At 30.6% G+C, this 15591-nt stretch overlaps 1 protein-coding gene across 7 annotated transcripts in view; it reads right to left on the bottom strand.

Annotated features, from left to right (window-relative positions):
- kcnip4a (potassium voltage-gated channel interacting protein 4a) overlaps window positions 1-15591 on the bottom strand; it is a 240063-nt gene that overhangs the window by 77868 nt on the left and 146604 nt on the right. The window contains exon 1 of one of the 7 annotated variants that reach the window (XM_051115600.1): window positions 2629-2855. The exons of the other annotated variants lie outside the window; for them this stretch is intronic. Coding sequence (XP_050971557.1) covers window positions 2629-2731 — 103 coding nt within the window. The 5' untranslated portion in view covers window positions 2732-2855. Of the gene's footprint in view, window positions 1-2628; window positions 2856-15591 lie in introns of those variants that run through there. 7 annotated transcript variants of the gene reach the window in all.

The following is a 15591-nucleotide window of genomic DNA, read 5'->3' as shown; positions in this document are numbered from 1 at the left end:
CCTTTAGCGGTTCAACTTGTCTGGAAAACTTGCATTATCCATGTGTTAAATTATGCATCTCGCCTAAAACACTTAAGTACACAAACTTGACAATTCACTACACTAAACTTTACCTGTCTTACCATCGTGGAAAAGAAGTGTGCTTAACTGTATTGAATGTGCCCCTATAGTGTACGTTAAATCTTAGTGAAGTTTAAGATTTAAAAAAAAATTTAAAATGTAAAACTTGTACTTACAAATAAACAATATATTATTAACTAGAAAAAGCCTATGAAAAAAGGCCTTGAAAAAGCCTATAGTTTTAAAAGCTAAAAATCAGATCAAACCAGTCCACTGAAGCAAAACCAGATAGAAACCAGCTAAAACCAGTTCATTTTAACAAAAAAAAAGCTAAAAACCAGGTAAAACTAGCTAAAACCAGCTACTATAACAAAAAAGCCAGCTAAAAAACAGCTAAAACCACTTGATTTAGCCAAAAAAGCTAAAACAGCTTACCAGTTCATTTAGCGAAAAACAGCTAAAAACCAGGTAAAACTAGCTAAACCCAGGTAAAATCAGCTGTTATAACAAAAAAGCCAGCTAAAAAACAGCTAAAACCACTTGATCTAGAAAAAAACAGCTAAAAAACAGCTAAAACCACTTGATTTAGGAAAAAAAAGGAAAAGAAAACTGAAAAAGCTTACCAGTTAATTTAGCGACAAACAGCTTAAAAACAGCTAAAACTAGCTAAAACTATGTAAAACTAGCTAAACCCAGGTAAAACCAGCTGTTATAACAAAAAAGCCAGCTAAAACCACTTGATTTAGCCAAAAAAAAAACTAAAAAAAGCTTACCAGTGTTTTTCGCTTACCAGCGAAACAGCTAAAAAACAGGTAAAACTAGCTAAAACCCAGCTAAAACCAGCTGTTATAACAAAAAAGCCAGCTAAAAACCACTTGATTTAGCAAAACTAACTAACTAAAAAGGCTTACCAGTTCATTTAGCGAAAAACAGCTAAAAAACAGGTAAAACTAGCTAAAACTGTTTAAAACTAGCTAAACCCAGGTAAAACCAGCTGTTATAACAAAAAAGCCAGCTAAAACCACTTAACTTTAGAAAAAAAAAACAGCTAAAAAAACCTGCTAAAATGACTTGATTTAGTCAAAAAAAAATTATAAATAAATAATAATAATAAAAAAGCTTACCAGTTCATTTAGCGAAAACAGCTAAAAACCAGGTAAAACTATGTAAAACAAGCTAAACCCAGGTAACCAGCTGTTATAACAAAAAAACCAGCTAATACCACTTGATTTAGCCAAAAAAAAAAACTAAAAAAACTTACCAGTGTTTTTCGCTTACCAGCGAAACAGCTAAAAATCAGGTAAAACCCAGCTAAAACCAGCTGTTATAACAAAAAAGCTAGCTAAAAACCACTTGATTTAGCAAAACTAACTAACTAACTAAAAAGGCTTACCAGTTCAATTAGCGAAAAACAGCTAAAAAACAGGTAAAACTAGCTAAAACTATTTAAAACTAGTTAAACCCAGGTAAAACCAGCTGTTATAACAAAAAATAGATAAAAACAGATAAAAACCGGCTAAAATAATTTGATTTAGAAAAAAAAAAAAGCTTATAGGATTAAAAGCTAAAAACCAGCTAAAACCTCCAAACAAAACAAAAAAAAACAATATATTATTAATTAAATAAAAGGCCACTTAAGTGTCTTAAAGAAACATTCACAACTTTTTCTTAGCATTTTTTTTTATTTTAAAGTAAATTTTAAATCATTATGTTCGAAATATCTTAGAATGCTTTAAAGAAGTACACTTATTTTGATGTTTTGACTAAGATACTAAAGCACATTTAAAGTACTTGATTATAATTTTAACTGTAGTGTGATTCAATATTACATTTAAAGTAATGTAAATGTAGTAAATTGACACCATCATTACAAATTGGTAAATACAAATATATTAAAATACATGCCATACAAGTTAGAATAGCATAGAAATGACATTAAAGCGTTTTATATATTTACTTTTTAAGCTCTACTTAAGTGGGTCAAAAGTTCAGCTAACTGCATTTAATATAAATTTAAACTACAATACATTTTCAATTATTCGAAACTGACATGCAATTAAGTGCCTGAAACATTAGATTCAGTTCACACTTAAGTATATTCTTTTAAATATATATTTCCGTAATAAGTGTACTTCTTTTTCACAAAGGTAAGCTTTGTCACACAAACACACATGAACACTAAATTAGCATTATTGTTATAACTAAATTACATTTTTGTCAATAAAAACAAACTGAAAGCTGACAGATAGATGCAGGATAAAACTTTCTATTCTTTTGAACCTTAGTGAACTTAATGAGTCCAAATTTATGAGAACCATTAATTACCCGGTTGCCAGATCTACATAAAACTGAAGATATGTTTCAGAAAATCATTTGCTCAGAATGCTGCTGTTAAACATTCCTGCTTTATGATTATATCTCAGAAAAAAAGTAATAAAGCACACAAATTCTAGTCTTTTTTTAGTAAAAACAATTAAATCGTTTACACAACAGTTTCTGTTGTCAGTCCCCAATTCACTGAAAGCATAAAGATCATAAAAAGCATAAAGACAGCTTCTCAGTTCTTACCATCATATCCCGCCTCTAAAAGTCCAAACTGCTCCAGAACCTTAACAAAGACAACAACCACAACCAGGACCGCAATCATCTCGAGTCCCTCCAAGTTCATCATGCTGACTGGGTCAGGTCATGTTCTGACCGCTGACCGCGCTGGACGCAGAGCTCTGCCGTCAACATCATTCAAAGTGTCTGCATCTTCTCACTGAGAACAGACGAGAGGAGAGCCGAGGGGGCGGAGAGCCAAATTAAAGATGAGAAAAAATAAAAACACGGCAGAAGGAGGGACCTGGAAGGAAATCAATGAATGATGACAATAAAAGAAAACAGGAGGGAAAATAATAAAAGTGAAAAAAAAAAGAGATAGACACAGAAGAAGATCCAGAGAGAAGCAAAGCCTGATCTTAAGCCCTAAAAGCAGCTGAAATCTCTCTGAAACATCACCCTCCGTTATCGTCCTCGTACAGAGACAGACATTGTGCTGTAGATAACACCTGACGTGCATGTAGTGAAGTGTCACAGCCGGGCCCGTGAAACTCGTCTTCACACAAAAACAGCATGTGTCCATCAGAGGAAACACCTCAAGGCTCTGCCACGTACACCATATGTTGTCAAGGAAACAGGTTTTTGTAGCAAATCATGAAAAACAAACCCAACAGGACACAATGACTGGAAAAAAACAGTTGCGTACGGAAGAGTTTACTATTTTACCTTGTAAATTCCGACCAGTGATATATTACATATTATATTTTTAATTAGCTTTTATTTTTAGACTTTCAGTTTTCATTTTAGTTATACTTTGTCATTTGTGATATTTTGTGTTGTTTTTATTAATTTTTATTTAAGTATTACTATTAATTTAGTTTATTTTTATTTCAGTTTTAGTTTTTCCCCAGATGGGAATTTTGCACTTTATATTTTGTTATATCAGCTTAATTTCAAATAACAAAACATATTTGAATAGTTTTTGTTATAGTTAACAATAATAACCCTGATTCAAACTCCACCGCATGAAAAAAAAAATGTAACTACTGATCATCATTTTACGAATCGTCTGAGTACAAAAACATGCAACACTTTTAGCTTTTTTTAATTTAAGTTATACTTTTCATAGTTTTTGTATGTGCTACACTGTCAAAAGTGGCAAACAGCAGTTGTTACATTATCTGATCTCACCCTTAAATTTAGTTTTGTTGGTGTAACCCAGTATATTTAAGTGGATTCAGTAATGTTAAATAACATTTTTTATTTGAATAAAATCAATTAGTTTAGATGTTACCACATGAAGCACATTTTAGGTTACCATTTTTTTCAGTATATTTAGTAGGGCTGGACCAGAATATTCGATTATTCGAATATTCGTTCGGTGGGTTGGCATTCGATTTTAAATGTTAAGATTCGAATATTCGTTTTTTATTTTTTTTCATACACCTGGCATCCTCCCCCTAAACGGTTCTCATTCCCGCTTGAATATGAATGGAGAAAATCAGACTGCTTCACCACCAGCACAGAGAAAGCAAAGAAAGAGATTGAGCAATATCTGAGAGACAGTACTAGTCGGGCCCACTTACATGGTGGAAGCAAAATTATGGCTGTGACTGTCGCAATGACAACTTCGCAAATGCATGCAATAGGGTAAAGCTGGTCGCAAAGCCCCAGCAAAAATAATTACTATCAATGTGTCGGGGGAAAGGTAAGGAGATATTCGAATAATTTATTAATAAACTAGTATTTGTGGCAAAGATGAAGATCCTGACTCACCATCTGCTCAATGGACGCGCCTTAAATGCCTGAATGCATTTTTATGGTTAGGCCCATAGCTAATGAAAGAGTTTTGTTTTGAATTTGAATTATTTCGTTTTCTAAATCGTGTCTGAGGCAATTGCGTTTTGGTAATTTTTTGTGCAGCGCTCCTGTTCAACATCAGAAAGCGTATCCTGTTTGTTTTCTTTAAAAGCACGTTTTGTTGATAATGTGAGTACACACAAACTAAAGTAGACCCTTTACAGTTCCGGATGATATATTACTCTTACCTTTATGAGCAAAAATTAAGTTTCACATCGCACCGGCGCCTCCATGTCCTGCATGAATTATGAAGCCCGCTTCAGCTTTCACTCTCCACACAAACGACTGCATATGCGCATAATAGCATACATTTATCTAGGTTAAACGATTAAACTAATATTGTGATATGCTTTAAGTTTTTTTATATCTATGGATTTTTAAATCGTGATGACTTGAGAAGGTTAAATTCATCTGTCTGCCGCTGGCCGCTTGGTCGATACTTTAAAAAACAAAAACTTGAATTCAACAAATAAAAAGTGTTCCAAATATATTTCTAAATTAACTTCATAAACGAAAGAAACGAAAATAAATGTAATCACTTTACGAATAAAAACAGCAGCTGTGTAATGGGGAAGAGAAAGAGAAAAAAGACCGGTTTCTGTCGGACTCGGGCCAGTAACGTTAATTCTGATGAGCTGTCGTACAACGTCCGGGCGAGGTTGTTAGGAATTTTTGCAACGAATGTTTGTTTAATGGCCTGTTTAACATTTTTATTTAGGCTACTTTCTTATTTAAATGTATTATTTCTTTGATTTATGTTAGCGTTTTGTTGGCTGCTTGTTCACTAACGGAAGTGCTAAAATAAACACGCACGTTTGTTAATAATGTTTGAGCCTCATTTATTTTGTGTTTCAAAATTATATACATATGCATTTTATATATAGGCCTATTTACACAAACGTTATATATAATTTATATGTATATTTATTTATAAATCATTTATATAAACATAAATATATATATAAACACCGCGCCATTTTTTTTCGTTCTTCTTTTATTTAAATAGCCTCCCTCCGAAGCTTCGACTATTCGGTGTTGATTACTACCGAAGCTTCGAAGCTCAGAAAATGGTATTCGGACCAGCCCTAATATTTAGTGTTATTTTTATTAGTTTTTATTTACAGTTTTACAGCTGCGTACAGAAGAGTTTACTATTTTACCTTGTAAATTCCAACCAGTGTTATATTACATATTATATTTGTAATTAGCTTTTATTTTTATCCTTTCAGTTTTCATTTTAGTTATATTTTTAGTCATTTTTGTATGTGCTATTTTGTTTCCATTAATTAGTTATTATTCAAGCATTACTATTTATTTAATTTATTTATAGCTCAGTTTTAGTTGTAGTAATTTTTATTATTATTTTTTTCCTATCTGGGAAAATATATATATATAACTATATATAGTTAATATAAAAAGTTAATACATATAGTTAACCCTAATTCAAGTCCCATCTCATAAGAAAATGCAACTATTTTATGAAATGGCAATTTCACCAGAATTCGTAAAATTTGATTAATATATAAACGTACAACATAAACACTTTCAGTTTTCATTTTAGCTATATTTTTCGTAGTTTTTATATGTGCTTTACTCTAAAAAGTGGTAACCTGCATTTGTTACATCTGATTTTACCCTAATATTTAGTTTTGTTGGTGTAACCTAATATATTTCAGTTGATTCAGTAAATATATATATATATATATATATATATATATATATATATATATATATATATATATATATATATATATATATAGTTATATATATATATATATTTTTTTTTTAAATAAAATCAATTAATCTAGATGTTACCACATGAAATACACTTTTAGGTTACCATTTTTTTCCAGTGTATTTTCTGTTATTTTTATTGGTTTTTATTTTAAATATTACTACTTACATTTATTTTTAGTTCCGTTTTAGTTAACTTTTTCCCCAATTTTTAATTAATTAATGTAATTTTAATCAATTAATTAATCAATTTAATTTAATTAATTTAATGCAAATTTGAACTGAAATAACAGTTAAAGTCAGAATTGTGAGATATAAATGCACATTTGTGAGCTATAAAGAAAATACTGACAATGTTCTCAGACTGTGAACACGCAATTCTGAGAAAAGTCAGAATTACAAGACGTAAATTTGCAATTGTGAGAAAAAAAGTCAGAACTGTGAGATAAAAAAAAAGTTGCAATTACCGTTTTTATTTTTTATATATTGGCAGAAATGGGCTTCCATATACCCTGATCACATGAGAAATTGTAACAATAAATAAATAAATAAATAAATAAAAAGAAAAAGGTATTTGAAGTACAGTTTCAATGGAATTAAATACAAGTAATTTTATACAGGAGCTGTATGTGTAATAATACACATTTATTTCATTATGAATTCCTATTACAAATATTATCATATTCGCAATATATGACCATCTGTTTTGTGACTGTTTACATTCTTTAAATTGCAGCTGCAATAAATTCTTCTTCCTATGATTACTTCATTTTCCAGCACATGCTTTCAATGGAAACCGATTCTTAAATGCAGAATTTTGTCAAACACTGTTATGCAAAGCTTTATACAGCATGTTTTGTTTTCTTAATATCATCATTCATCAAGCTGATTACTGAGGAGATGTCGAGCCTCTGATTACCATATGGCCTTTTCAAAGCTACAAAATGTTTCTGTTGTCTAGGCTTTACTTGTGAACTTTACAGGTATCCCTTATCCATGTCAAGGATTTGAACCAGCGGCTCTAGAGGGGAAGTGATTGTTGTGAACGGCTTCTTTTTTTCTCCTAATCACATTATTGTGGAGGATTTGATTAGAACAAGAGGCCTTTTGATTTGTCCGCTAATGAAGGTGTATTGTTTCAATTGAATTAAGCTCGCCGCCTCACACATAATTGCCAGAAATGGCAAGGTCACAATGTCAGTGAACTGTGATTCATTCATCTTTTCCCTTTTGCACACCGAGTCCTGAAAAAGAGCTTGCAACGTAGACCAGAACTTTAAACAGCTGAAATGCCAAACGCCTCCATTTTCAACATCTTGCCGTGTTAAAATATTTTATGCATGGTGTGAATTAAAAGCCACTAAGATTGGTTTGCACTTAAAATGTAACAGGAGCAGTTCTGGACATGTAAAGACATGTTTCTATTAGGCAAGCAATCGCAACAAGGATTTAAGGGCTCATATCATGAGGTATCAAAACCATCTGAGATAAAATAACTCACTGTACTTTGACAAAAGAAACAGCTGCAAAAACAGCTCTGGAGTGAATTATGAATCAAAAATGACTTCCGTGACACAACAAATCATCTAAAATGAAAAAGAATGCAGAAGGAACGTAATGTTCCCTCACAAATCTAAACCTGGAATACGTGTCTGAAGAGAGAAGATTTGAGAATAGGAGAAAATGATGGAGTTGCATGGATTTGGTGTCCTGAACCCAACAAAGCACATGGAGGGTCATTTTAAAGTCATTTTAAACGCCGTCCTGTGGTTCACCTTCCTGTGCTGTTTAAATGTTTATGAAGGTGCTGAGCACAGATCTCTAACCACAAACCCTGATACTCTCCACCTCAATTTCACAATGACAGAAAATAATATAGACATACTATTATATTATAATCATCACATGTCTGTTCATAAACAGGTGCACTACAAACTAGCTTTTAATATTTGTTAATTGAAATAAAGTTGAAATACAGTACATATAAGTATATATATATATATATATATATATATATATATATATATATAAAACATAAATAAAATATAAATAACGTATGAAAAACTTGATCTTTGGCGGCTAACTAAAAAAAAAAAAATTAAGTATTAAAATGATGAAAACTAAAACTGGAATTAAAATAATTAAAAATGAAAAAATGACAATAAAAATGACCAAAACTGAAAATAAAATTAAAATGAAAATTATAAATATTATATTAAAAGCTAATAAAAAAAAATAAATACTATAAATAATACTATATATATATATATATATATATATATATATATATATATTATTAATAAAAAAAAATTGGAATAACTTTTTTCAACAAAATTGAAAAAAAAAAAGCTAACTCAAAATCTTAATAAATACTATAAATAATACTATATATAAAAACCTCTACATTAATTAATTAAGTTAAATAAAATAATATAATATAATATCATTTCATTTCATTAATAATTCATTAAAATAATATTAAAAGAAAAACTTAAACTTTGGCAACTAACCGAAATAAAATAAATTATTAACTAACTATTAAAAGTACTAAAACTGGAATTAAAATAAATTAAAGCTAAATATAATAATAATAATAATAATAATAATAATAATAATAATAATAATAATAATAATAATAATAATAATAAAAATAACATACACCTATAACATAATTACTAAAACTTAAAAAAATAATAAAAAAATAAAAGCTAATTTGAAATAACAGCAAATATTATAAATAATACTATATAAAGAAAAAAGCATTTTAATTAATTGAAATACAGCTGAAATATAAATATTAGAAGAAAAATCTAACATTTGGAAACTAACTGTAATGAAATAAGCTGAATTAATAAAATTACTAAAATAAAACTGGAACTAAAATAAATAATACAAAAACTTCTAAAAAGTACAAAAGCATCACAAAATTACTAAAACCTAAACTAAAATTCAACTGAAAAATAAAATATTAAAATAAAAATAAAAATCTTAATAAATACTATTAATAATAAAAAAGAATTTCCTGTAATTTAAATAAAGTTGAAATAACATCAAATAATACTAGTTGGAAAAACTTATACTTTGGCAACTATCTGAAATAAAATAAGTTGAAGTATTAAAATGACTAAAACTGGCATTAAAATAAATTCAAGCTAAATATAAATATTAAAAAAATTATAATAAAATTACATATGCCCATAACATAATTACTAAAACTTAAACGAAATAAATAAATAAATAAACAAACACTAACTCAAAATATTGACAAATATTATAAATAATACTATATGAGGACAAAACATTTTAATTCATTGAAATAAATCTGAAATATAAATATAAGAGGAAACTTTACATTTACAACTAAATCTTGAACTAAAATGAATTAAAGCTTCAAATAAATAATTTAAACACTTCTAAAAAGTACAAAAGCAGCACAGAATTACTAAAACTAAAATTCAAATAAAAACTCAAATCTAAAAATAATAGCTAGTTTCAAATATTAATAAAAATAAATGACACTGGCATTTCCAATGAATCCACTTCACAAATCAGTATGAATCAAGAAATCATGAAAATGTTCAGTGTTCAGAAAAGTGGGGAATATTTTTAGGAGCTAAAACTACAGGTTGCAAAGCTTCGACACACTATAAAGTATTTTCAGTATGAATTATTTTTTGTTTATATAATAATTTCCAACATAGCCAATCATGTGCGGCAAACGGCACAAGCTGAGACTAAAGATTAGCACAACCAGCTTCTGATTGCTCCATGAGCGCCCGATGCATTTAATTACTCCTCCTATTGAGCTCAAGCATGTTACATGTGCATGCATGAAAGAACACACACGGCGCTATTCCATCTTATTTAGATGGCTTTATGAGCTCATGAAACACACATCAAGATTATTCGAAGGCCTGGTATCCATAGGAACACCGAAAACAAAGCGATCCATACATAAGCACAGAGCTGGAGGTGTCTTCATACACACAATATGCCCATGTGTGAATCTTTCATTCACACTCTTCTTTCACTTTACACAGGTGAGAAAGAAAGAAACCTGTGTTTCAGACACACACACACACAGACACACACACAGGCTGTCCTGTCTGAATGATTACGTTAGCGAGCCACACAAAGGCTGCCATCAGTGCCGTGAGCTATATTTAGAAGGAGCTCAGCTGCTACAAATAAAACGGTAACAGATAGGACCCTAATGGCAGCGGCCGCAAGCAGCTACACAGAGGTCACTGCTATGAACGGCACATGATGACTTTTTTTCGCAAGTTTCCATCATGAAAAATGCAAAGCTGAAGATTGACAAATGGTTGTAAATGTCAGCAGAAGCACCTTAGTGAGTGACACGTTTGCCTGGAACTGGATTGGTAGAATCAGAGAATACAGAGATATTTCACTTGAACAGGAGATTGTTTGAGCAGAATATGGAGGCTGAAGGTCAAGTTCACTCTCTCGATCAGCGGTTCTCAAGCTTTTTGACATTAAGGGCCACGTTGTGCACCACACTATTCCAGTTCCCCCAAAACGACATAAACATAAAATATTGTCAATGCTTCTGCTGTAATTATGACAAAGCTGCTTTCAAACTTTGTTTTCAAACTCTCAGTTCTGAAATTTCTTCTCAGAAATGTGTTTATATCTTGCAATTCTGAGTTAGATTTTATGAAGAGAATATGTGACCCTGGACTACAAAATCAAGTAGCACAGGTATATTTGTAGCAATAGCCAACAATACCTTGTATGGGTCAAAATGATCAGTTTTTATTTTATGCCAAAAATCATTAGGATATTAAGTAAAGATCATGTTTCCATGAACATATTTTGTAAATTTCCTACCGTAAATATATCAAAACGTAATTTTTGATTAATAATATGCATTGCAAAGAACTGCATTTGGACAACTTTAAAGATGATTTTCTCAATATTTTGGTTTTTTGCACCCTCAGATTCAGATAGTTGTATCTCAGCCAAACATGGTTCTATCCTAAAAAAAAAAAAACAAAAAACATACATTAACGGAAAGCTTATTTATTTATTATTTTAAAGAAACTGACCCCTATGACCAGTGTTGGCGAGTGTACGCAAGTCACATAATCAGATTTTTTTTTTTGAAGTAACACATTCCTTTTTAATTTCCAAGAAAATATCTGAGTTACTTTTTTCACCATTTATTGATTGAAAGCTTTCCTGTCCCCAAGTTGAGAGAAATCAGAATATGTTACTTTAGTTCTAGACTGAATGTAAACATGCATTACTTCATCTCATTCACTCACAAAAAAATAACAACAACAACAAAAAAACAAACAGATTCACTATTCCTCAAAATGAATAAGAATTATAATAAGAATATGACGTAAATCTGCAATAATTAAATATGTTAAATAACACAAATATCCTTTATGCATTTAATCCCATTTTATTAACCAGTGTCTTTGCTGCTGACCTTCGATGATCCAGTTTAACCATACTAATAAGCAAAAATGTATATATGTTTTTTTATATTAAAAGCAAACAAGCAAGTCCTGTCCAGATTTAAAAAGTAACACAAAAACAATGTGACGAACATTACTTTCCACAAAAAGTAACTAAGTAATGTAATTAGTAATTAGGATTACTTTTAAGCATAACTTTCCCCAACACTTCCTATAACTGTTTTTGTGGCCTAGGGTCACATATATAAAAAGGTACACTGTTAAAATGACTTGTACTTTCAAGATGATTTAACTTAAAATTTTAAGGCAGCTGCTGAACTTACGTTTTTAAGTTGAAACTGGTGAAAACTTGTAATTGTGAGTTAGAAATATATATATATATATATATTTATGTGTGTGTGGCAGAAAGGGGCTTTCATAGTTCTTAGCATTGTAATTTTGAGTTAATTACTTTATTTAAAAAATATATATATATTAAGTATTTTTTATCTCATATTTTACACACACACACAAATATATATATATATTAATTAGTTAATTATTAAAGTTAATTATTTTATTATGATTATTATTTATTATTAATGATTAATAATCATTAATCATTGTATTAATGATTATTAATGAGCATCACCTGACATACATTAAGCATTTCGCAAATTCATCTTTATTGGATATTATTTGCATAACCTGTATGACAGTAACATTAACCGCTATTCAATTATTGTGTTGCCAGATTTGATAAAGCCTGTATTATCTACAACATATATAGCACATACACACACATTTTGGCACCATATAGGAGGACTTTTGGGTGATAAATTTTGGGGCAACAACAAAATCTATGTGAAGAAAAAAAAAATCTTTGTGTAAAGCCACCATTCATCAGTTCGTCAGCTGAAGGCAGATTCAACAACAGGATATAGCACATAGCACCTACAACATTAATTATTCTTGCTCTGTGGTCCCTAATCTGCTTAGCATTGGATTCTTAACACTTGATAAATGTGCCTGCAACCAGAAAGTCTTCTGGATGTAAAAAGAAAAATCTTCAATAATGCAATTATATTCTTATAGACCATTAGGGAGAATATTCTTTTGTTTTCTTTATTTATTTTTCATTTTTACTCATTACCTAATTACACAGGAACTTTGTAATTTAGGAAACGTTTCAAACAAGAGACACAGTTGAGCAAAACCGAATGGAAAATGAGCGTTAGATCAGAATGATTCAAATATAAAGATAATTCAAAATCAATCAATCACATATGAACTGTACACCGCGTACATCAGTTACTTCTTAAACTGATCCAGCATATTTAGAGCAACAGGACTTTGCTGCCACCGAGTGACTAAAATAGGTAAGAGCAACATCATCTGATCACGTATCAATCCAGCAAGCACAGCACACAGCAGCTGAAGATCGGTCACTGAAAAACATTCAGCTCTGTGAAGATCACATGTGTTATACAGAAGAGTAGAAGAGGCTAAAGCAGCGTAACCTGATTTCAGTCTTATTTTATACTCAGCATTTCTGCTGTTGGTTTAGAAAGCCTTTCAGGCATTCAGTGACGTAAAAAGATCTTATTTCAGCACAAAAATGACAACCAGTGTAAAGTGACTAAACCCAGGTGTGAAGTGGTCTGCTACAGTATGTGCTCTAGTTGCACTGTTTGCCAGCTGCTGTTTCTGTACATTTAAAAAAAAAACAAACAAAAAAAAACAACATGAATAAAGTGTTCGGAGCCAAAAAAAAAAAAAAACATTATTTTTAAGATCCAGAAGTAGGCCTTGGTTATAAAATCTGTTAAGTCTGTAAAACCAGGTGTCCTCAATCTTATTTTATTTCTCAGATTATTTATAGCAATTATACGCGCGCGTGTGTGTGTGTGTGTGTACTGGTGTTTACTATGCTATGAGCACGTTCTGGAAGTGGATTTCTCCGCATGAGTATATTTGTAGCAATAGCCAAAAATACATTGTCAAAATGGGTCAAAATGATAGATTTTTGTTTTATGCCAAAAATAATTAGGATATTAGGATCATGTTCCATATTTTGTAAATTTCCTACCAAAAATATAACAAAACTTAATTTTAGATTAATATGCTTTGCTAAGAACTTCATTTGAACAACTTTAAAGGCGATTTTCTCGATATTTTTATTTTTTTGCACCCTCACATTCCAGATTTTTTAAATAGTTGTATTGTTATATTGTCCTAAGCATACTGTAAATCAGTGGAAAGCTTTTTTATTTAGCTTTCAGGTGATGTATAAATCTCTTTTTTTTTTTTTTTTTAAATTGACCCTTATGACTGGTTTTGTGGTCCATGGTCACATACATAGTGTTTTATATTAATTTAGTTGACATTTAGACATTCTGTAGTCTGGTTCAGTTTCAGTTTAGCATATGTAAACTTTCATCTGGTTTTTCTGCAATATTTTCATATATATTTAGCTGTCCCGCTGGGCTTCATTATATCTGGTCTTTCTCTCATTTTAGTGTCTTAAGTGTGTAAGAATACATATATATATATATATATATATATATATATATATATATATATACACACTTTTTTCTGGTTTTAAAGGCAGGTTTTAAACAATTTTTACCATTTTTATTATTGACAGTCCATTTACAGTCACAGTGGGATTTGGTGCTTAAAGTTATTATATTATTAAGTTATTATTAGGCCTATTTTTACTATGTAATATAAGTGTCAGGTGTCCCCAGAATGTGTCTGTGAAGTTTCAGCTCAAAATACCCCACAGATCATTTATTCTATCATTTTGAAAATACATATTTTGAGTGGAAGCAGTGAAGCTGTTTTCGTGCATGTCTCTTTAAATGCAAATGAGCTGCTGCTCCTCACCCCTTTTTTTCAGAATAGGGCTGTGCCTTTACAGCTCGCAACTCAGATACACTATATATTAGTATGTGCAACAACAGGTCTGTTTATGTTTTTATAAATACAAGAATTAACAAGTCTTGGTGTATTATAGCTTAAATATCAATTTTGTTGAACAAAACTAGCTACATAGTTTTTTTTTTCTTATTATTTCCCACAAAGCTACAACATCTTAGCATGCATGGCTAGACAAGCATAACTAAGTCCCTCTATATGTACGTGATCGGACACTTTAGCGAGATCACAGTCGTTAATCTACAGCCAAACGTTTAAATGCCTCTCAATGAACTCTGTGAAGAGCCATGATTAATTCTGAAATCAAATGCATTTGAAAGTCACATGGGAAAGGAGTGAATTAACACAGGCTTTCAACCAAAGCACTCAAAGGGCTTTTGTCTGTAAGCACAACCCAATTTAAATGCTAATTTAACCGCTTTCTTTAAACCACAACATTCTTAGACTGCTTTATTAACATATATATACTGGGTAGTGTTAAGTTAAATAAAGTCATTTACCTTAAGAGTGATGAAAGCTAAAAAAATGAGAAGGATCATGACATTAAACTGAGAAGAGAAGAATACGGTTCCATTAACAGTTCTCAGATTACATTCCTCAGATGAGAGTGTTCACTGCATTAATATTCATCTCAAATCAGCAATAAAGCACCAACACTGAAGTCGAATTCTCAAGCGAATGACACTTATGAGCCAGTTCTTTTTAGTGAATTCAAAACTTACGGTGCAAGCATTCAAGTCTGATTCCCAAATGAATGCCTTTTATGATTTGGTTATTTGTCATGGAATCAAAAACATAAAGAAATGCCAGTGATGTCCAGTTCCCTAGTGAATGACTATCACTGTCTGTTTCTTTTTTAGCGAATCAAAAGCAGACTCAAGACTGAGTTGGTTCTTTTTAGAAAATCACAAATACTGAATCAGTTAATAAATCAACTGGAGCAGTTTCTCAGTTAATCTGAGTGAGTCACTTACTGAACTGCAATGCTGTGTAACTGATGCTTTGTTACAGCATATTGTACTTAAAGTAA

Source organism: Labeo rohita, chromosome 7 (genome assembly GCF_022985175.1).
Source record: "Labeo rohita strain BAU-BD-2019 chromosome 7, IGBB_LRoh.1.0, whole genome shotgun sequence".
NCBI classification, from domain to species: domain Eukaryota; kingdom Metazoa; phylum Chordata; class Actinopteri; order Cypriniformes; family Cyprinidae; genus Labeo; species Labeo rohita.
The sequence above is the reverse complement of the archived record's forward strand: the minus strand, read 5'-3'. Positions and strand labels throughout refer to the sequence as shown.